The 23972-nt window shown below is 41.3% G+C and overlaps 1 protein-coding gene across 34 annotated transcripts in view; it reads right to left on the reverse strand.

Moving 5' to 3' along the window:
* The window catches only part of ABLIM1 (actin binding LIM protein 1), a 219979-nt gene that overhangs the window by 161078 nt on the left and 34929 nt on the right, over positions 1-23972 (reverse strand). For 2 of the 34 annotated variants that reach the window (XM_082222617.1, XM_082222613.1), the window contains exon 1: positions 10066-10217. The exons of 31 other annotated variants lie outside the window; for them this stretch is intronic. In XM_082222617.1, coding sequence (XP_082078743.1) covers positions 10066-10105 — 40 coding nt within the window. In that variant the 5' untranslated portion in view covers positions 10106-10217. Of the gene's footprint in view, positions 1-10036; positions 10218-23972 lie in introns of those variants that run through there. One more of the 34 variants, XM_082222610.1, reaches the window with a different exon arrangement.

Consider the following 23972-nt stretch of genomic DNA (forward strand, 5'->3'; position numbering starts at 1 on the left):
ATTACCGTACATGCTTCAGATTGCCAAACTTAAGTCTAATACAGTGGTACCTCGGGTTAAGTACTTAATTCATTCTGGAGGTCCGTTCTTAACCTGAAACCGTTCTTAACCTGAAGCACCACTTTAGCTAATGGGGCCTCCTGCTGCTGCTGCCGCGCCGCTCGATTTCTGTTCTCATCCTGAAGCAAAGTTCTTAACCCGAGGTACTATTTCTGGGTTAGCAGAGTCTGTAACCTGAAGCATATGTAACCTGAAGCATATGTAACCCAAGGTACCACTGTAGTGACAAGCCCGAGGCAATGACCAGCAGGCCCCTCCATATCCAGAAGGACGTGGGCATCCACTGTACTGTATGTGATGTTCAACCTGCCGGTTGCTCAGCTTCACAAATTAGGTGCTCTTTGACTTTGAATTGCATTAGTATCCAGAACTGCTTTTCACTGTCTGCTCTTGGTGATAATCCTGAGGCCCTTTTCAAAAAAGTTCTGATCTAGAGATGATCATCCAAGACTTTTTAAACCTCAAAGCTAGAGCAATGTATCACTCTATGGTGATAGAGGGTAAGCTTCAGCTAGTGCAAAACTGGTCCTTCCTCTTGATCAGGGTGGGTCAATATTTCCTCCGGTTGATTTTGTGGCTTTGACCATGCAGTTGTTAATGTTCCCTCCACACCCTGCCAACAACCACCAAGCCCTAGGACTTGTAAAAATAACCAAGTGAAGTTTTCTTCAGCCAAACACAAAAACATAGAACTATTTTAATTCAGACAGCCTAGCTCTTGTCTCACAGCATCAAGTCTGAAAGCTTGCATTAGCACTGCCTGCTGGGTGTACGTGCACTACCAAACCCACTTGTACAGTGCTCTCAGCATAAGAGATCAATAAAAATCAGCTTTCCATCACAATGCCGGGAAACAAAAGAGCTGAGTCACACTTTGTTGATGTAGCAATCTGATCAGCTTATCTATTATGTCCCTCTCTCTCTCTCTCTCTCTCTCTCTCTGATATATAAATATATATTATGGCCAATAAGTCTGTAACAGAGACCTTTTCCCATCCTCCCCACTTCATTCCCACAACAGACTAGACTGAAATATGCATATGAAACAGTTTGGCTATGATAATCAGTACTGATTAAATTATTCACTTTAATCAGTACTGATGATCATAGCTTAACTATTTTCTTTAGTCTTCTAGCCTAATTAATCTCCCATTCACTGGCAGAATACTCAGAACATAATACAGATACAGTATTAGCACATCTTACTTGCAAATGTTTACAGGATCAACGATTGCTGCCTCACTTGTGTTGAAAATTAGTGTGTGGATCATAAAGTGATACTACAAAATGAGAAACATACACAGGAGTAAGTGAAATGGCAGGTTTTACTGTACCAACTCAATTCAAAATGAGTTTTCAGAACAAGGGATGGGCAAATCTGTTTCTGTTTCTTCCAGTTTTTCATTTTTACAATCTTAAATTCAGTTCTCCACATTTCCACATCAGCTTGCAATCTTCAGGGAAATTCTTCAGAAAATAATGTTATTTTTTCCATATGCATGCGCACGCGCGCGCACACATGCATAGATAAGCAAATTTGCTTCATACATTTTTGAAAAGCAATTTCTCCTAATATAATGCATTTTGTATGTTATTTTCATAAATGTATGCATACTACCAATTTTACCTCAGAATGCACATTTTTGTAGATATTATTTGGCTGGAGAACTGCACTGAAATATTTGAAGACATGTGAATTTGGAGGCTGCTTGTGCATCAGATCTTGCATTGCTTCGCAAAGTCTGAATTAGGTTGGTTCACCTTCAAATGCAATTAAATTTCTCCTCGGATTCAAAACATAGACAGTGTTATTGGAGGGCAGGGCAAAAAGAGAGAGAGACAGTCTGTTCTCTGAGAAAAATCAACTTTCTCCGAGCTGGCAGAGGACCACGGGTAGTTCTAGGTGGTTTTTACAAGTGGAAACGAGGCTGGGCAGATTAACATTTTTCATGTGAGATAAAACTTGCTGGCCTGGAATCCACTTGTGCTTTATTGAACATCCCCCACTCCACAATTTCTGTAGTGCCAGCACAGGCTAGATATGCCACTCCAACAATTAGCGCGTCAAATCACTAGACTTGGCTTGAGTTCAAATCTCTCTAAGTCCTGCAAAGGCAATGTAGCAAATCTACCAGCAAAATGAAAATGCAGTGTCTTTTCAGTAAGGCACTCTTCTAGTTACATTTTTAGGTCACAGGAAAGAAATGTGCAAGTAAATGCCAACTCTACTGCAAGGAGTCGTGGTTCAAAGCACAGATATAAAGCAAGTCAGGAAGAAAAGGCTGCGTTGCTCGATTGGCCATAGGTAAAGCTGCCACCTGTTACAATTAAGCAGAAAAAAGCCCACTTGGGATGTCAGCCCAACAGGCTCCAAAAGAAGTAGGATAAAGTATTCTAAAGTATTCTAGATAGAAGCAGGCTTCCTACAACTTGTGGATGAGTCCTCTGACATTCATAATCATAAACTGAATGGTCACGAATTACATTGAACAACATTTTGCTGTACCAAGATTTGGATTCAGTAAAAGCCCATTTGACTATTAGCCTGGACAACCTTCTCCCCTATCACCATGGATCTTGATTCTATAGTCACGGATAAATATTATTCAGGGCCAGCTTTTAGCAACATTGCATGCAAGATTTGCTAATTGAAGCAAAGTTCTTTAAATGAAATAGTCTGTCTTTTACGTTTCACTAAACTTTCAGCCTTGTTAAAGCTGTGAGGAGCATTTAGGTTGCTCATACATTCTCACTAAAAATTTTTAGCAATGGTATTTAGCAACTACAGTGGTACCTCAGGTTACATACGCTTCGGGTTACATACGCTTCAGGTTACACACTCTGCTAACATAGAAATAGTGCTTCAGGTTAAGAACTTTGCTTCAGGATAAGAACAGAAATCGGGCTCCGGCGGCGTGGCGGCAGCAGGAGGCCCCATTAGCTAAAGTGGTGCTTCAGGTTAAGAACAGTTTCAGGTTAAGAACGGACCTCCGGAACAAATTAAGTACTTAACCCGAGGTACCACTGTACTCTTGCAACTTCAGGTCATCCCGTGTTTCTCTCCATCAGGCCACTGGAATCACTGATGAGACTAGCTGTGGACTTCCAAGATTCCTTCAAATATAATCCCCAGAACCATGAGAACTATAAATATTTTTAGTAAAATCTGAACCACTCACGAAATGTGGAAACTCATATGTGGAACACAGAGAACTTTGTTCATAATTCAGTCTAGATTGGTCTTCTTTGAGTTCAAAATAGAGGTACACCTACACAGAAATTCTGAAGTTAAAACACATGTAGATCTGATTCACATCCAGCTCCCGCAATCTATGTATTCCAATAATTAAGCACACCTGTCCAGACCACAACACCATGTAATTACAGGATGGGAATGCACTATTCTGAGAATGATTTTTAAAAGCAGACGACAACCTGCCCATGGACATTTACCGGTTGAGAGATAATCATAGTAAATGATATTGTTGTTGTTGTTGTTGTTTAGTCGTTTAGTCGTGTCCGACTCTTCGTGACCCCATGGACCAGAGCACGCCAGGCACTTCTGTCCTCCACTGCCTCCCGCAGTTTGATCAAACTCATGCTAGTAGCTTCAAGAACACCATCCAACCATCTCATTCTCTGTCGTCCCCTTCTCCTTGTGCCCTCCATCTTTCCCAACATCAGGGTCTTTTCCAGGGAGTCCTCTCTTCTCATGAGGTGGCCAAAGTATTGGAGCCTCAGCTTCACGATCTGTCCTTCCAGTGAGCACTCAGGGCTGATTTCCTTCAGAATGGAGAGGTTTGATCTTCTTGCAGTCCATGGGACTCTCAAGAGTCTCCTCCAGCACCATAATTCAAAAGCATCAATTCTTCGGCGATCAGCCTTCTTTATGGTCCAGCTCTCACTTCCATACATCACTACTGGGAAAACCATGGCTTTTACTATACGGACCTTTGTTGGCAAGGTGATGTCTCTGCTTTTTAAGATGTTGTCTAGGTTTGCCATCGCCTTTCTCCCAAGGAGCAGGCGTCTTTTAATTTCGTAACTGCTGTCACCATCTGCAGTGATCATGGAGCCCAAGAAAGTAAAATCTCTCACTGCCTCCATTTCTTCCCCATCTATTTGCCAGGAGGTGATGGGCCCAGTGGCCATGATCTTCGTTTTTTTGATGTTGAGCTTCAGACCATATTTTGCGCTCTCCTCTTTCACCCTCATTAAAAGGTTCTTTAATTCCTCTTCACTTTCTGCCATCAAGGTTGTGTCATCTGCATATCTGAGGTTGTTGATATTTCTTCCGGCAATCTTAATTCCGGCTTGGGATTCATCCAGCCCAGCCTTTCGCATGATGAATTCTGCATATAAGTTAAATAAGCAGGGAGACAATATACAGCCTTGCCGTACTCCTTTCCCAATTTGGAACCAATCAGTTGTTCCATATCCAGTTCTAACTGTAGCTTCTTGTCCCACATAGAGATTTCGCAGGAGACAGATGAGGTGATCAGGCACTCCCATTTCTTTAAGAACTTGCCATAGTTTGCTGTGGTCAACACAGTCAAAGGCTTTTGCATAGTCAATGAAGCAGAAGTAGATGTCTTTCTGGAACTCTCTGGCTTTCTCCATAATCCAGCGCATGTTTGCAATTTGGTCTCTGGTTCCTCTGCCTCTTCTAAATCCAGCTTGCACTTCTGGGAGTTCTCGGTCCACATACTGCTTGAGCCTTCCTTGTAGAATTTTAAGCATAACCTTGCTAGCATGTGAAATGAGTGAAATTGTGCGGTAGTTGGAGCATTCTTTGGCACTGCCTTTCTTTGGGATTGGAATGTAGACTGATCTTCTCCAATCCTCTGGCCACTGCTGAGTTTTCCAAACTTGCTGGCATATTGAGTGTAGCACCTTAACAGCATCATCTTTTAAAATTTTAAACAGTTCAGCTGGAATACCATCACTTCCACTGGCCTTGTTATTTGCAGTGCTTTCTAAGGCCCATTTGACTTCACTCTCCAGGATGTCTGGCTCAAGGTCAGCAACCACACTACCTGGTGATATTGTGCCCCCCCCAAAAAAAATCTATTTTGCCACCTGGTAGTACCCTAATTACCTGTTTTTATATATATATATTGCCTGCCAGGGAAAAACAGCCTGATATTTTCAAGTAATACTTTAGTAGGGAAGAAGTCATTATTTGTGAGGGTGCTGAGTTTTAGTGTACCAAGTACCATAATTTTCAGTCTATAGAACCATAAAGAAAGTGACAGCTTGTCACCAGGAGCCAGTTATGTAGTGCATTCAATTTTACAGGGTACAAGAAAAGTTAATCCTTGCTTGGAAGTTGTATCCCAGGATAACAGGAAGCTGGATGCACCGCTTTGATTCTGCTGATGTCACCAATATGAAGAGAATGCTGCTTTGTGTGAAGAGAAAGACTAAAATATAACCTTCTGGAGCGGGCAGGACTGTTTCTTAGTGGGAGAGTACATGCTTTGCATGTAGAAAGTCCCACATCCAATCCCTGGCATCAGAGGAAGCAGATGAAGTAGAAGTCTGAAAGACCTCTACCTGAAACTTCCAGTCAGAATATAAAATAGTGGACTAGATGAAGCAATAGTTTGACCCAGTACAATACGGGCAGCCCAGTCCTACACACTGCTGTGTATCACAGTGTAAAATCCAACTCTATTACCTAGCAATGATACAATGGACCCAGAAAAAAGGTTCCTGCTAGTGTTCCTGAAGGCTATACTATCATATCCCGTGCTGTGATAGTGACCAATACCTTGGGTATGCTGCTGCAAAGACTACTCTCTTCCCTTACTGTTGTGCCTCTTTTATCCTTGACCACCCTACTCTTTAACTATGGTTAATTGAAACAAACCAATTTCAAAAAAAAATCCAACAAACCACAGTTAACAATAATCACAGTTCAGGATTCTGGATTCAGACAACACAAGCAGCTGTGCTTAATCTGAAACCAGACCAAAAGTTTCCAAATTCCATCTCTGTAGTTGCACTGGAGGAGGGGAAGTACATGAGCCCAAGGCCCATTCCTGCAGTATGAAGCCCTAGTTTTATCTGAATGAGACCTATGTGATCATACACAGGAGACAGATATGCATCAATAAACCCTTTAATTCACCATTATTATTCTGGGGGACACACTTGTTCAGGCTGTGCAATTTCAAGTTCTTCAAATTCAGTAGGATATTTGTCCAAGAATGACACAAGTCCACAATTAACACGAAAGTTGCCTTTAAGTTATATTCCAAAAATGCAAGAAGAAAAGCTAATTGGGGAGCCTCTTGTAGTTGCACTGATATTTTCAGAGGAAAAAGCCAAACATAAGCATAAACTAACCCAGGAATTATCAGCTAAAATTCTAATGCTCTTAGCAGATGCTGGGTATATTTTTGTTCTGGAACTAGCTTGGCAACATCCACTTATTTCTCTTTAACTACAAACAAGCCGCAAGCCAATCTTTAATGCTTTTTGCTGTCCTTTTTGTGCTGCTGCCAAATACTTGCATTATTCCCCCTACCTCCCTTAAGTCATCCAACTGACACACAAAATAATTTGAGGCTTGTTGTTTTTCTTCCACTGAAATCATCAAAAGCAAACACTTCACACTGACACTTCACACTCAAAAAGAAAGGTTTTGCATATGCTTTCACTGCCTCAAGTGTCTGGAAATGAAATTGTCAAACTGTCTTGTTACTGAAGAAAAACAATACATGAAAGGGAATACATCTGTTTCTTGATCCCCAACTCAGTGAACTGAAAGAAGAAAATAATTGCATTATATACATGCCCTTTTTCTGTCATTAGAGATGCTGCACAGAGAAGGAATCGTACTACTTTCCCTGCATATGCAGATGTAAATCTACTACACAATAATCCACATTATATGGCAGGCTCTCTTTTTAATTTAGCATATGGTCAATCCAATTCCTGGCTGCTAGGCAGAGTGTTAAATCACCTGCTTGCTATTGGTGCCCAGAAGCTGATCCAGGAGCTGGTGGTTAGCTGGTATATTTTAGCAGAGCGGTTTCAGAACACATGTCTTTGCATGCTTTAGGTCTAAAAGCACACCCTATATTACTTCATCTGCAAAACAATTACCTTGTTAAACTACTGGAAAATACCACACCTTCAAACTGTTCAAAAAGACAATTCACACCAGAACCATTTATACTGCAGCTCCACATTCATTCATTCATTTGAAAGTACCAATATTTTCCGTCAACAATCAAACTGGTAGCACTGTATCTATGTGTTGCCAAGTGAAAAATGTGGTTATTTTTGCCTACACTTTAATTACATCCCACCGATTGTATTCCTCCCAGTGCAATAAGAATTACTTTTTAAAGACCTAAACTCAAAAACTTAAATCCATCACTATCCAGTGTGTCATACTAATAAATACATCACATTATGAAACTTTCTCTTTTTTGTGGGAAGAAACAACTGTTTCTCAGGGCTTCATATTTCAAGAGGACAAGTTGGAGCAAAGCAGGTTTCAGCTGAAAGAAAAGCATTTTATCCAAGGGAGTTGTGGGATCTCCTCAGGAAATATACAAAGCTGTCTTATACAAATCCAGCTGCCTGCCTAATCCACCTTTGCATTTTCTGACGATGTCGGCTTCCAGGGTCTGAAGCAGAGGTCTTTCCCCAACACCCACTACCTGATCCTTTTACTAAAGTGACCAGGTATTGAACCTGGGGTCTTCTGCATGCAATACATGTGCTCAACCACCAATCTATAATTCATCCTTCCCTAGTAATATTTCAATAAGAAGTTGTAGGAAACTGCTTACGCCCAAGGAATTTTGTTGTTGCATGAATTGGTCCAGGTGGCTAATATATAGTATATAGCCAGGCCAAGTTGAGTTTTCCCATTAAGCCAGCCTTCACCAACCTGGTCCCTCCAGCTGTTTTAGACCACAGTTCCCATCATCCCCGGCCACTGACAACTGTAGTCCAAAACAGCTGGAAAGCACCAGTTTGGCAAAGGATGTAATAAGCTTTCAAGTCAGAAATATCAATACATAGTAATTCCTCTGAAAACATAAAATGATTCTAGATTCCTCCTGAGATAATCTCACAGGAACACGACACTTTTGTAGTACAGCTCCTTGAAATGAGAAATCATCATAGCTACAAAAACTAAGCAAATGACAGGCCTGACCTGACACTTGACTTTCGTACCCATATTTTAAGCAAACTCTAGGTGCAATGCAAAAGAAAACTCTTGAATGCTGAAAGCAACCAGATTCTGGACTCCATAACTATAGTTATCAGGCATTTTTGGAACTTCATTGTAGCAACCTGCCTGCTCTGTCACACTGAGAATACACACCTGTGCCCTGCTACCTAGGACTAAGTGTCATTGAGCTGTATTAGATTTATTTCTGAGCAGACATAGGATCGCACTGCAATTCATACATCTAGATTAGAAAGCATCACAAGAGGAAAACAGGAGTGAGAAGAGTACAGCATAACAAATTTGCCTCTAGATCAGTGGTTTTCAACTAGTGTGTTGTGGTACCCTGGGGTGCCTTGAATGATGGTCAGGGCAATAGTGGCCTCTGTCCCTCTTTCCTTCTCTCCCTCCTCTGATACCTTCTCACATCTCTGCCTCCCAAAGGCTTGCACAGCTGTTTATTGCAGCAGCCCTGGCTATAAGCTCTGCAAGCAAGGTCTTCCACTACAGTAGTGGGGCTTTGTAACCCCCCTCCTCTCCCTGTTTGCCCCACTCCCAAAATGGCTCTGGAAGCCCCCAGAACAGCACCCAGGGGGAGGAGAGGGGAGATTCTTCCATCTGGCAAACTGAAATGCTTGTGCTGATGCAACAATCTCCTTAGCACTACAATGAATTCTTCCCAAGCGATCAACCACCACACTGGTTTGGCTAGTTCTGTTTGAAGAATGGCCTTTCCATTCAAATGATATTATGTGTGCCGTTCAGACCTTGGCAAAGATACCTATATTGTACAACAAATCAGCAAATACACTTTACAAACTCTGGCACTTGTAATGGGAATGTGGTAGGTACTTCTCTAATAAGCAGAGACATGCATACATTCTGCACTATGCCTGAACAAATAAAGCTTACAATATCTGGGCCAAAAGGGAAACATGATCATGTTAGGCACACCTGTTCATCAACTTGAAACCTGCCCAGCTACCATCATACAATCTTACAAATCTGAACAGGGGGTGGTGGTGGTATGAAGAAATTATGCACAAATTATTCATGTGGTGAACCCTTGCCATAGCCATTCCATCTCTGATCTATCCATGCTTCTCCTAAAGGGAAACTCTTACAATATCTTTAAAAAGCATGCCTCAGAACTAGAGCTTCTAACATGGCTTAATTTGCAGAATAATTGGCTGAATAAATAAAAAAAGTTTGCTGGTCAAAATGCAGACTGCAACTCACTGCTGGTTAACACCAAGGGTAAATAATGTTTTCATTTGGTATAAGATTTGATGAAGGGATTACTGTATTTCAGTCCATTTTCAAAGACAGTCAGTAAACCTTGCTCCATATATAAATTGAGCTCTAAATAATCCAATTTTAACTACTGCATATGTTGAAAACTTGCCTGTCCTTTCAACAGCAGCAGTCAGTTCAATCCTAATAATGTTCAAGCTACGGTACTTGATCAATCATCCCAAGACATGCAGATCAGACATGTCTATTGCAGAGGACAAGGGGAGTTACTTAACAGTTACTATACCTACAAAAAGTGCTTTCCTTTCTGCTAAGTCCGTAATGCAAACCAGATCTACCATTTCAAAACAAGAACAGTATGTACTTGCACAGAGAAACAGAGTACTCCTGTTAAGAATGTAACAACCCATATGAGACACACGCCTAGTTTAGTCCAACAAAACTTCCCTAATTTGCTTCCTGTTTGAATAAATCAAGAATAACATCCTGTACGCTGTTTAAACTATACCGTATTGTGAGACAATTTACATAGCAGGGCAGGCTCAATCGGGACGGACCTTGACCATTTTCAGAGCTCTGATGTATTTGTAACTCCATTTGTATTCTCCAGATGAAACGTCTCCGCAGCCCAGAAAAGCTATAGTTTCCTCAAGAACAGAACGGAACAGCTAGTCCTTTGGAGTGGCTGCTCTCCCTCTGGCTCTTTCCCTTTCCCTTGGCGAGCTGCTCAGCTCTGGGGAGGTGTGGCCATGTCAGGCAGGGTGTGCCGCTGCTGCTCCCAAGTAACATTAAAAGCACAGCAAAGATTTGATGCCCTTTACAAATCTTAGTCATCCTGATCACTGATGCAGAGAACACCTTTGGAATGAATTAACATTTTGATGAGTTAACATTTTGCTATTTGCACACAGAACGCTAACAGCTAAAGGAAGGACGGGCAAATTGCATTAGGAGAACGACAACCGACAAACCTCCATTCACCAGCCCAAGGAAATAGCACAAAATTGTTGATATTGATCAAGCGGTTTCCTGACTTGTGTAAGGGGAAATTTCAAGCGTTTGAGCTAGATATTAACTCCTGGAGCAAAGTCTGTTGCCTACAGGACTCATTAGGTCCGCTGTGCCCTCCAGTTTTCTGTGTGTGTTGGGTATGTACCTGAATGCACCATGAACACTGGGTCCAATCCACATTTCATCACCAGTCCCCACTCATTGATGATTTCATTTCAACCATTCCTACTAACTTTCACAGGAAGAAAGGCACATATTATTTTTATTCACTTAACCACTGCACTTATCAAACCTAAGCTTGAACTCACAGAAGGACAACTCCAGTTCACACACACACACAAACACACACACACACACACACACACACTATAGGGCTCAGCATCTCCTAACTCAGCATCTCATTTCTTTTTTAAGCTTTCCAGTAGACAGCTTTTCAACATAACGTAGTCAATAACTGGGGTTGTAGTGTGTGGGGAACCTTTCTCTGCAATGAGCTTGACACCGTGAGTTGGTTATCATTGGGTGGCCTGACTCCATCTTCAAACTTTTGCACTGTAGCAGAAGGGTAAAAATCTGAATACATAGCAGAGCAGCCAGTTTATGATAGACCAAAGGGACATGGAGAACAAGCTGAAGGGTTCTATGTGAACACCTGTTTACATGCTTTTGTAGTAGCTTGATGTTAAAGAGAAGGGGTGAGGAAACTGTGGCCCTGTAGGTGTTAATGGATTACAGCTGCCTCATCCTTGACCATTGGCTGTGCTGGCTGGTGCTGATGGAAATTATAGTCATATAACATATGAAGGACCAAAGGTTCCCCTGAGATAGAGCATGCTGGTACCACTTCAAACAAGCTTAGCTTGTATCGGTGTGGCATAGGGGGGCATAGGGGACTTTGTCTGGGGCTCTTTCACTAAAATCAAATAAGGAAAATGGGTCAAGTGGTGCTCTTGAAACAGTCAATAGCTTCCAGCTTTTAAAGTGGTGTGTAAATCAAAGCAAAAGATAAGATACACATTTGACAATGAGCTCACCTCTGTCACCTTGGCACCTCTGTCACCTTATTGCCCATCCCCAAAATAATGAACTGAAGCCCTGGGAATTAAGAGCAGGGCTTAAACAAAGCAAGACTAGGCAACTTTTGGGAGGTGTCCGTTGTCACCAGGGCCCCTGGATTTGTTTCAGGCAAGTATTGTGGGCGCTTAGTCAGGCAGTGCTACAACTTTTATTATACTAGCCTCCAGCATGGTCCACCCAGGGTGTTGAATGCTCTTTTCCCTCAGCTCCTCTATTGCTTCCAGGTAACTGGCAATACCTGTCCTACCAGTTGCCTAAAGCAACCTCCTCTTATAACTACAAGGGTGGCCTATATTTCCTCCTCATGTTCAAAGCAATCTTGTGAAGCAGGTCAGGCTGACAGGCAGTGACTGTTCCAAGGCCAGTCACTGCACCTGAAAAGGGATATTGTAGAGCTGGAAAGGGTTCAGAAAAGTGCAACTAAACCAATCAGGTGGTAAGCTGTAAAGGAAAATGAGCAGCCAAGACCCTTCATAGTCACACACACCACCCTCCACTGCATTTTTACACAAAGAAGATTCCAATTAAGCATCAGGAATAACTTTCTGACGGCAAGAGCTGTTCAACAGTGGAACAGATTCCCTCGGAAGGTGGTGGTTGGATGGCCATCTGTCATGGATGCTTTAGTTGAGATTCCTGAATTGCAGGGTCCCTTCCAACTCTACAGTTCTCTGATTCCATCATAACATCTTAAGGCAGCCCTGTTTAGGGAAGTTTTTAATGTTTGATGTTTTGTCGCATCATCATCATCATAATCATTATTACTACTACTACTACTACTGCATGTTCCTCAGGCTGTTTAAAAGAATAATAATGAAATGTACTGATCCTGCTGGGATTTTTCTCTCTGAAGTCAGGGTTCCATAAAAGTAGAACAGTTCCAGAAACTTAAGACAAATAAATCAGTCTCCCATGATTAAAAAAAACACACCAAACCCTTCTGTTAACAAGAATAAGAGGGCCAAGAATGGTGGGTGGGTTGTATAATTTGTTTAAGCTTCCAATACTGACCACAAGGCCATTTGTAATCTTCTTTGTTGCTTTTCCATAGTTATGCGCAGCTGGCGAGCCAGCCGATGCCAACTGCTTTTCTTTAACTGGACACCAAAAAAGGGGTCACAAGCAGATAACACTGAGATAAAACACTTGGATGCATGTATTGTGTGACACAGGGTTTTCTGCCAAGAAATCCAACACTGCTTAAAGTCCTTTCATAAGCTAACTCATCCGTATTTCACTTCTATTAGTATCTTCTTGATTAAACAGTAAGTTTTTGGTTTTGCAAAGGGAGGTGTTTTTCTTCAAGGAACATGTAAGGAGTTTTATTTCAGGTATACAAGTGTGACTGCAGTACCTTGATTGAAAATTAACACACATCAGAACTCAGGGCTATGTTTGATTCATGAGCTCTTGCAGATCATCTGTAGATGGCCATACATGGAACAGGCTTAACTCTTTGATGAAGCAAGGTATGGCATGGCTGTGATGCAAGCAAACACCACTCCAGACATACTGTAGACCCCAACCACTTGAGTCCACCACAGCGATGTGACTAACTAGATCCAAAGAGGGTGGTGACAAGTCAACATGAGATGGAAGGGGAGTGCAAGGAAGCAGCTGTAAATAGGGACAGACTTGGCCCCCATTCTTAGAGTAGGGAGACAGAACACTTAAAGTTAGTATAAGGCACATAGTAGGATAAAAGTAAAGACAAACAGAACTACTTGCATTCTAATGCAGGCATAAGCAAACTCCGGCTCTCCAGATGTTTTGGGACTAAAATTCCCATCATCCCTGACCACTGGTCCTGTTAGCTAGGGATCATGGGAGTTGTAGGCCAAAAACATCTGGAGGGCCAAGTTTGCCTATGCCTGTTCTAATGGAACTATGCATATAGGTGCTGTAGAACCAGCACAGGAGGAGAAAAGCAATATATAAGAAATGCAAGCACATCCGTGTGCTGGAGCAGCTAGCTACGTCCCTGCAGAGCTGTGCAGAGTTGGTCAGGGTCAAACACACAACATATCCAAACCAGGAAAATCTGGTATTCATTATTTTTAATAATAATAATAATTTATTATTTATACCCCACCCATCTGGCTGGGTTTTCCCAGCCACTCTGGGTGGCTTCCAACAGAATATTAAAATGCAATAGTCTATTAAGCATTAAAAGCTTCCCTAAAATGTTCCATACGTGAATATATATTGATTCATAGAAGTAATCATAGAATTGTAGAGTTGGAAGAGTCATCTGGTCCAACCCCCTGCAATGCAAGGATTTTCTGCCCAACATGCAGCTCAAACCCACAACTCTAAATTTAAGAGTCTCATGCTCTACCAACTGAACTATCCCAGGAATGATCATCTTATTTATTTTCAAGGGGGTTAACAGTCAGAATCAGGAACATGACATGTCTATAAAGTTTAAAAGAAGTTTTCCAGACTAATATGGGGGGCTATCAAGTCAAGGTTAATGGGATGCTACTAACTTTGGTAGGAAGTAACCAGATGCGGAGTGATGGATAACAGAGGACAAGACAGGAAAGATATGAAAGCAAATCATATGAACGTGATGTGGTGCAGACATCCTCTTTTAGCAAGGTTTTAGAATCAGTACATAATGTAAAGATTGACTCAATCAGGCAGAAACTCAGTTGTTGGTGACTGTCTGTAGTTTTGCACAACATAGCTCAGTGTCCTACAAATTCTAACTGTGAAATAAAAACACTAGCTTACCACCCAGGCTGTTGTGAAGATGAATGAGATAAGATCTGTAAAACATTTGGCACAGTAAGGAGTCACAAGGAATAATGAACAAGTGCAGAAAAACCGGCTTCTGCAACTACTGTTGCCTAATTATTTTGCAACAAATGTTGCTAGCTGTGTGCATTTTTAAGCAGCTGCATCACTGTCAGTGGAATGAGTTGACCTGTGATAAAGAAAGAATCACTATGCTTTGAGGATCCACACTGCAAAATATTTTTTCTTAAACTCATTTAGAAATATTCCAATGATGAACCAAAATTACTTCTATGCTGCAAGGCCATCTTATCCATCCTTGCCTTTGGCTGAACCCTGTTGTGTTGTTTTCATTAAAATGTTATAATAGCTGAAAGCATTATAATTCATGAATTGGTAGCAAGACACATTCCATTTTTTATTGTACAAATTAAATAAAACACACAGAATGGTGAGCAAACTAGCAAGAGTCAAGCTTTGCTCTCGGGACCTCTACCAGTCAGCCTGCCTCTTCTTTTTCCTGCTTAACGTCTATTCTCTTGACCATGGGTAGGCAAACTAAGGCCCGGGGGCCAGATCCAGCCCAATCGCCTTCTAAATCCAGCCCACAGATGGTCAGGGAATCAGTGTGTTTTTACATGAGTAGAATGTGTCCTTTTATTTAAAATGCATCTCTGGTTTATTTGTGGGGCCTGCCTAGTGTTTTTACATGAGTAGAAAGTGTGCTTTTATTTAAAATGCATCTCTGGGTTATTTGTGGGGCATAGGAATTCGTTCATTTTATTTTTCCAAAATATAGTCCAGGGGCCCCACAAGGTCTAAGGGACAGTGGACCGGGCCCCTGCTGAAAAAAATTGCTGACCCCTGCTCTTGACCAATCATATTCCCTATTTGCTTGTCCACCCACCTGTTTGCCTACTGCTCGGGCTAGTCCCTCTCCAGATACATTTATTGCTTCACATGCTTGCTTCAAAGGACACTTATTCCACACTGGTACTCCTGTAGACTGGCTCTGGTGGTCCATTTACTTCCTTTCCTATCCTACCAAGGCTTGTATCTCAGCTTCTGCATACAGTTACTGCCTCCATCATACAATACAGTGTTGGCTATTATTAAGTGTTTGCAATTTAAGGGACAAGATGAGTGCAACAAAATTTTGGTTATGAATCAACCTATGTTAAATTTGTATGCTCTTTTTATAAATATTGTAGCATGGCTATGTTCTGCTCACTTAAGTATTTTCAAGTTTCAAAAGCTGGAGTCAGTTTATTCTGCGCTGCCTTCAAGCCCTTCAAAGTTTTTTCAGGTAAGGAGAAATCACAGTATGATGCTCTCCATGGCAATATTGATTACACACTCCTGTATGCTCTTTTAGAATTAGAAAAGCTATGTTATTTCCTTTTGATTGAACAATCGTGGCTTATCGCGGATTTGTAAATAAGCCAAGTAAACAAGTAAATAAACAAATGGCCATAGCAGATATCAAAACTTAATGACACATAATTCATTTCCCAAAAGGGCATAATGTCCCATTCAATGCAACTGATGTCTTATCCTTCCAATGGTATCCATCAGACTAACTGATCCTTATATAGGTCTGCAAAACAATTTATACTTTATCAGTGAAGTGACCACACAGCACACTTCCTTCCCACAATGCAACATTTGTTCCTTCATCAGCTATGCCAACACCACAAGCCCATAATTTGCTGGGCCACCAGTCAAGTGCTCAGAATGAACCATGTTGGTCTTATGCAAGAGGGGTTGTCACAGAGCATGGTATTATGCCAGCACTAGAGGGACATTTTTCCAATGTTGCTGGGAGATCACTAGCCCATGATGGTATGCCAAAATACCTAATACGTTGGACGCTCCAGTTATACACCCAGATTATACTCTCCAAAGTACTTTGAAGGCAAATGATTCTAAAAGGTCAGATGGATTACTTCAGATACAATTTGATCAAGCATCTCCAAAGCATGGAGATGCTAAAAAAAGTTTTTTCACGACAGCACCTGTGTTTTACGCCCACACTAGATATTATTTCATCTCAAAGCCATTAGCTTTGCTGCAAACATTTCACCAAGCCACAGACCATATGAAATTGTATGCCAAAGACTTTTCCCAGTGAGTCTTTCAATGTAAAATTATTTCTTGTTTAGAATAATGCTGAAGTCATGTTTCGGTCCACCACCTTGATTCAAAATGACCCTGACCCTGAAATTAAGATGCTTATGCTCTTCCAACTGAGTTATCCCAGAACCATCAACCTGGTGATCCAACGAAAAAATAAATAAATCTTAAGTTCTAACAGCACATTTGTAAACTTCCTTACTTTGGAGTAAGCCCTAACAAACACAATGGAACTTAGTTCCAAGTAAACATGCATAGAACTGCATTGTCAGTAATCATTACACTGGTTACTAAATTCAGTAGACTACTAGGGGGCAAGATGAAAGAGCACAGGGCTGCTGTACTTTTTCTAGTTGTGCCGAAGAGGGAATTTCAGCAGCAAGTTTCAACACTTGCTGAATTTTGCTCTTCTACACACCTATCAAAAATTACTATGCACCTGACTGCTTAGTAATGACATTAGTTTAACCTGTTATGAAAGCATACTCATACCCGAACAGCCTACAGAATTTTACTCAGAAGTGGGTATACTCATGAATAATTATGCTTACAAGTATAGTCTTAAAACATTAGTTTTCAGTTTTTACTATCCTATCTCTGCTTGCAATCTTAAAAATGGAAGCTCTTAGTTGTTTTCTCAAATGTACGTAATGTAATTTGAAAAATATTATTTTTATTTTTAAAAATGGAAATGTTTCATTGATGCACCTGAGCTTAATCTTATCATGAGAAAAAAAGGGAAATGAATCACAGCTTGGCTCTATTTCAGGAATACCTTAGGAAAGTGAAAGTCATTACTTTGCTTTCTGTTGCTAATAATAAATCAACACTGTTGTAATAGCTTCAACACATGATGAGCCTCTTGATCAGGAAGGGAACATTTTTCATTTTCCCAGAAATGAGACTGTGGCTTGAAGGACAGTACAAATAGTTTCAAAGTTGTCTGGAGATGGTTCCAAAATTATATTCACACCATAGTTACAGAGACTGCTGTGTGTGATCCAGACTATTTAGAATGTCCCTGTCATTCTCAGAACACCTCCGGGTCGCTTTTTAATTCAGAAAAAAACAGGCTACCTATATTTTACACTAGAACAAATTCAGTATAGATGCCACCTTTTATTTACATCCAGGCAGGTAGGAACCCCAAAACTCTCAGGAGGACCACTGGTATAGGCCTATACATCTCTCCTTGGTTGGTTGGTTGGTTGGTTGGTTGGTTGGTTTTTGTTATCCCAGGTGGTCCTCCTTCAGCACCATTACTTTCTGTCTATATTATATCATGAGTAGTGTGTTTTCAAGTGTCTATAAATGCTTTAGGAGTTAGGCAATGACCTCAAATGGCCAAGACAAAACAAAGCAAAAATGACTAAATTAACATTTATTAAGGAAAATAAAACATTGATACACACTACACAATGTTTAAAAAGTATGTTTCTTTTAAAGAAATACAGTATACTGCTCAATCTAGCATGATGTCACAATCGCATGTAGGACAAAATCTAAAGTAGTGTTTGATCAAAATCTTCCTGTAGCACTTATCTCATACAAATGTATTAGAAACAAAGTGAAGGGTAGCAATGCAAATATTAATATTATTGGAAGACCGGCAGGTAGAGTGGCCAGGTGAGAAGATATAAAACTCTTGCATCTTTAATGTTATGCAACCTACACCTGCTGAAATTCCCTCTGCTACTTAAGTTGTAGTGGCTAGGTCTTCTTTTTCACTTATCCACCCTATAGATAGGATCAAGGAACTGGGTTGCTACACATTAGCTACAAGTGTTTCAATATGTGAATAAACCCAAACATTACACTAGAAGTACTGTACTGTATATATTTGTAGGTATTAAAGCAGTCAGGAGACAAAACACTTTCATCCCAGAAATGTAATTTTTCATGACATTCAGTGCAAACTTGTGTGACTCTATTTGGAAATGTATCCACCGTGTACAATGAGTTTACTACTGTTTGGTCTGAGTACAAGTTGGTGTAGTTTGATCCCAGGAGATTCTGAAGAATCTGTACTAGCTCACTCTACATCCTTGTCTTGGATCTGCTAGCCAAGCTGCAATGGAGTCCAATAGCACGCCATTCAGCAGGCAGTGGCAGCTGCTGATCCACTGGGCTAATCTATTGTGGCTTTAATCCTAGTGATAAAATTGGGCACTTAGATTCTCAGTTAAATTGGTCTTCCTAAGGGGTGCCGGGGTAGAAAGAGGGGTAAGACTTTTGTGACAAAAGTACAAATAAGATATATATATATATATATATATATATATATATATATGCAGGTTTTGGTGTCTTCGGGTGTCTTCCCGTGTAAGAGTCGGGGTGTCTGTGCGACGTTTCGACGAGGTCTCACTCGTCATCTTCAGGCTGGTGCTTTCGGCTTCTTGTTACTGGAACCAGTAACTGGGTTACTGGGTTCCAGTAACAAGAAGCCGAAAGCACCAGCCTGAAGATGACAAATGAGACCTCGTCGAAACGTCGCACAGACACCCCGACTCTTACACGGGAAGACACCCGAAGACACCAAAACCTGCATTCCTGTACCCGTGAAAATCTACGAAAGCAAATATCTCACCTCTACGGGGAGGAAACCTTCGACTCTTACACGGGAAGACACCCGAAGACACCAAAACCTGCATATATATATATATATACACACACGCACACACAGAGACACATATGTACAGTATGTATTGTAAAGAATGTTAAAAAGTGTAACTGAATGTAACATTGCAAAATAAAAAAATAAAATAAAAAAGAAAGAGGGGTAAAACCTCTCTTAAGAACTCCAAGGTATGTCACACCCTTGTCATAGCATGTTTCCAATTCTTCATCTGTTCATTTTTCTTTTTATGCTTTCATAAAAATTATTTAAAAGATACTAAAAAAAAAAACTTTGGTAACTGTTCTAATGTGCAGAGTCATTAATTAGAACAACAACAAGAAAAGTGAATGCTGGAACCAAGTGGCATGCTTTGGCACCAGATTCTGCATTCCAGGCGCCAAGCCAAAAGAGTGAGAGCTCAACAGGGAGCAAATATATTTGTTCCTGGGGGAGGGGGCTGGCACTTGTACCATCAAACAGCTGATCCATGGAATAATTCTGGCATCTTTATTGGAACAAGCTTTTAGAGACCAGCTTGCCCAGCTGTAGGGGTGAAGTGCCACATACCAGAGGCAGCCATCATTGAGGGTGGAGAAACAATCCTACAGAAGGAATTAGTAAACTGAGAAGGGCATAAAGAAGTCAGTTTTATCAACAAAGAGCAGTCAATGGCACTCTCTTCATTACCACCCCAGGCCATTTTTTTCTACGAACAGCACAGGAGCCTTTCAGCAATAGTGTTATGCAGCTATAAGGTAGGGGTGTGTGGCATGCACACAAATAAATTCCATGAAAACATCATCACATTAATTTCAACAGAAGAGTACACAAATGTGGCCTCCAGGTTCACATTTATGGCTAGTGATTGTCACAGGCACCATCCCAGTTCAGGTACTTCCCTGCTTCTTCAGGGCCCAAAACTTGTTCTCATTCATATCCTATTAAGAACACCTAAGTAGGCCCCCAGTTTCAAAGGGCTTAAGCTCCCTAACTCTAAAGGCCTGGATTGCACATCACTCTGAACCCAAAGTTTATATTTCATCTGACCACCCAATATATAGGATTGGAGCTTTACTCCTCTGCAAATTCTTTCTTCGGTGCACCAAGTTAAGCCAAGAACAAACCCTAGCTTACCATCATGGTTAGTTATAAGAGGAACAAACCAACAGCTCTGGTTTGCATGTAACAGCATGGCTTGTTTCTTCCCAGTAGCACTGAAGAAGGAAGTGGAGAAGGAAAGAAGTATGGTCTTTTGAGCAGCACTCTGCTTGTTCACATTAAACCAAAATTTAATTACAAACTGCACTTTAAAGTGATGTACAAATCAGACCATTATTTGGATATTTTGATCTAGATTCCTGCATTTTTTCTTCCCTATACCTTACACACACCCATATCTGATCTGGCCCTTAATAGTTCCTTTTAACAGAAAGAAATTCAATGGGAGCAAAAGATATGGACACACATTTTCCTGACCACACAGATCCAAAATATTTCTCTGCTTGTGCCCCAAATGGATTGACATTCTGGGTAATCAGGACAACTGAGAAATTTAGTAGATGGAGGCTGAGTTGAGTGGATCCATTTTCTCCACGCCTTCAGTGGAACTTAATGCCTTAGTTAAATTACCTTAATGATAAGCCAGAAGTTATTATTTTTCAAAAGAAGCTGGAAAAGTCAGAAAAAGTATTTCTGGAACATGGGAGAAACTTTAAATTCCTCATTCTGGAAATCCATCCTTTTGCCATCGGCATGAAGAGACCCCCTGTGATACTGTAATGTGGTGCGGCTTAGCAATGGAAAGGAAGCTTTGAAAAATTGGAGCAGTGGAATGGGGTTTCCTCACTCATAAGGTATATTTTCTAGACATGATAGATGAGTTTAGTCACTACAGGCACAAAACCCCACAAGCAATAGCAACCTAATTTAATCTGACATCCCAGAGTCCTGGCATTATACCAAATCTTCCAGTGTTTTCATTCCCCTGCAGCTTGTCCAGAAGGTTGTAGTGCTAAAGCGGGGGAGGGGGGGATTCATACAGGGGCCATTCTTTTGGATGATGGCACTTAAGTTGATCCTCCTCCCAGTTCCACTTGGACAACAGAGATAATGACAACTCATATATAGGTTGTGAGTGTTTGTGCTGAAATTGTGCATCTATGAACACGTGAAAACCACCTCCAGCTGAAATACAACAGCCCACTTAGTAGCCAACATTATTAAATTTCTCCCTAACACTCATTCTAGATCTTGGATCAGTTGGCAATTTCCCGTATGCTAAATTGCACACATAATCCACAGCACACACTGGCCGGTTACCAGAAAGCTTCCATAGCACCGCCTCCTGAACAGTTAATGTCACGGCTCACTGGCTAGATGTGCTGTGAGGTCCAAAGGTTCCCCTGAGGCAGGTGTTCAGATCCACCAAGGCAGTCCAAACAAAACAGACAGAAGAAGAACAACCTCTTTCCAAAGGAACACAATGGAGTCACACTGAGACTGAATACAAACCATATATATATATATATATATGGCCCCCACCCAAAGAATCATGGAAACTTTAATTTGTTAAGGGTGTTTGGAATTGCAACTCTTTGAGGGGTAAACCACCATTCTCAGGATTCTTGTTGGGTGGTACGTGTGTGTATATAGCCAGAGAAGGAAAGGCTGCCATCTGAGTCACAACAGCCAACCAATTCAACAGCCTAAATAGCTGGGAGAAAGTCCATGGGTAACAACCCCTCCAAGAGAAAGACTTAGTCCCACTATTGCACAGTGATTCTGTAACAATAATGCTGACAACACAACATGTCCCTGTGAGGGAAAGAAGGCTTTGGGGGAGAAAGGATGCCATTTGGATCAGGAAAACTGGAAATTACATGAGCAAGCTAACAGAAAGCAACCCCCATGTGTTGCCTAAAAGCCCAAAGAAAAAGAGCAGCACAATGAGAAACAGGTGCAGCAGTTTGAGCTTTGCCACAGGGAGATGGAAATGCAGGCCAGGCAGGGCAAAGCTTGCCCCATGATAACAAGAATTGTAGCTAGAAAGAGGCCTTTTTCAGCTGATTCCAATCACCTGAGCGGACGGGACAAGAGCAGGCGTGTGCCAATCTTCAAGGGGTTTAAATTGTCCAGATAGCCAGATAGCCCACACAGGTAGGGAAGACTCCCCACTATATAAGTTCAGGTTGCTGAACCAATGAAAACAGCTATGTGACGGAGGGGGCGAGGTCACAGAACACATGCCCACCCTCCTCCCTCATGCAATAAGAAATACATGTAGGAGAATGGCTGAATAGGGCTACACTCATAATTACAAGAACAGAAGAGCAGCTGCTGATTGTGGCATGCCCCCTTTCCTTCATGCTTGGGGCAAACAAAACCATATAACTTTCCATCTAAGCCCTGTATCAGGCATGGGGAACCAGTCCTGGGATCTGAGTGTGGCTTCCAGGTCCCTCTGCCTGGCCCTTCACCAGCCCACACCCCTCACAAGCTCTGCTCCATAGCCTCCTCATTCTGCCTGGCTGGCTGAAATGTGTCTTCAAGGTGCAATAATGTCTCCTGCATACCTGGGCAGAGGATGGAAAGATGCAAGGGTGCAGAAAAATGTTCCCCTTGCAAGTCCTATTTAGAAGAGTAGCTAGGTAAGAAATTGGGGGGGGGCACAAATCAAGAAGACAAGAGGCTTCAGGCTTTTTGCCTAGGCAAGGGAATCTCAGGGGAAATATCAGGAAGAAGTCGCAGGCATAAACCTAAACTAGTGCATGAATATAGCCTGAAAGAGTATCCCTTGACAAAATACTTCCAGATACCCCCAACTCCATTTAATGGCACACCTACCCTACCAATGCTGCTCACCAATTTTAACCAGTTTTACTTGCAAGAAATCCTATTGGACAGGAGGAAATGATGAAGCAACTCCCCAGAAAAACCAAACAAGTCCTTACTGTGGTAATGGGAGAAGAAAATGGCCGACTCCAATTAGTCAAAGCTCTCTTTTAATCTGACATCAAGCCATTAATTGGTTAATCACACTGATTAATCTGTTAATGCTTTCAGACTTAATTATTTGTTGTATAATTAGAATAAACACATGTCTCCATTGCAGAGCTATTATCCCCCCCACCCCCTCCATTTGGAACCAAGTACTATACAGCTGAAAAGAAACAATAAAGACCTGGGCCAGAGTGGCAAAAGCTTACCGTAATTTGATAGACGGGTTTGGGGGACTTAGGCTGAGGCCCCAGCTAGGACAAATGGTAAATATAAATAATAATTTAACAAGTTGCAGTTTACCCTTATGTTACATACTCGCTGTGGCAAGTGACCCCAATATTCATTCATACCCATGGCCATCCTATGCTTTCCAAGGACTCTCTCTACAATTAATTCCTAAATCTAAAGAGAAACAATAAGCTTTTCCTTAAAACTGACGCAAGGAGCAGTACAATCAACGCTACATGAAAGATACCGTAACTGCCCCAATCTACAAAAATATTAAATCCAAGTAAAAATAGCTGCAGAGGTTTCCATGACAATTTTTTTTAAGGGGAATATAACTTTAAAGATAACATTATATTTGTAGCAATTTAGAAATCTGTGGAAATGGGATTGTGTGGGTTGGAAGATCAGGAGCTCTCTGGCATGAGTGCATCAGTCTGTGTCTCAAATGAAGCTCTTCATCTGGCTTCCTCAAACTTGGCCCTCCAGGTGTTTTTGGTCTACAACTCCCATGATCCCTAGCTAGCAGGACCAGTGGTCAGGGGTGATGGAAATTGTAGTCTCAAAATATCTGGAGGGCCGAGTTGGAGGAAGCCTGCTCTACATCATGGAGGTGCCCATCTTACCATTCCCTAGAACTAGAGCTACAGTAGTGAGGGAACA

This window comes from Podarcis vaucheri, assembly GCF_965113315.1.
Source record: "Podarcis vaucheri genome assembly, chromosome: 5".
Classification (NCBI taxonomy): Eukaryota; Metazoa; Chordata; class Lepidosauria; order Squamata; family Lacertidae; genus Podarcis; species Podarcis vaucheri.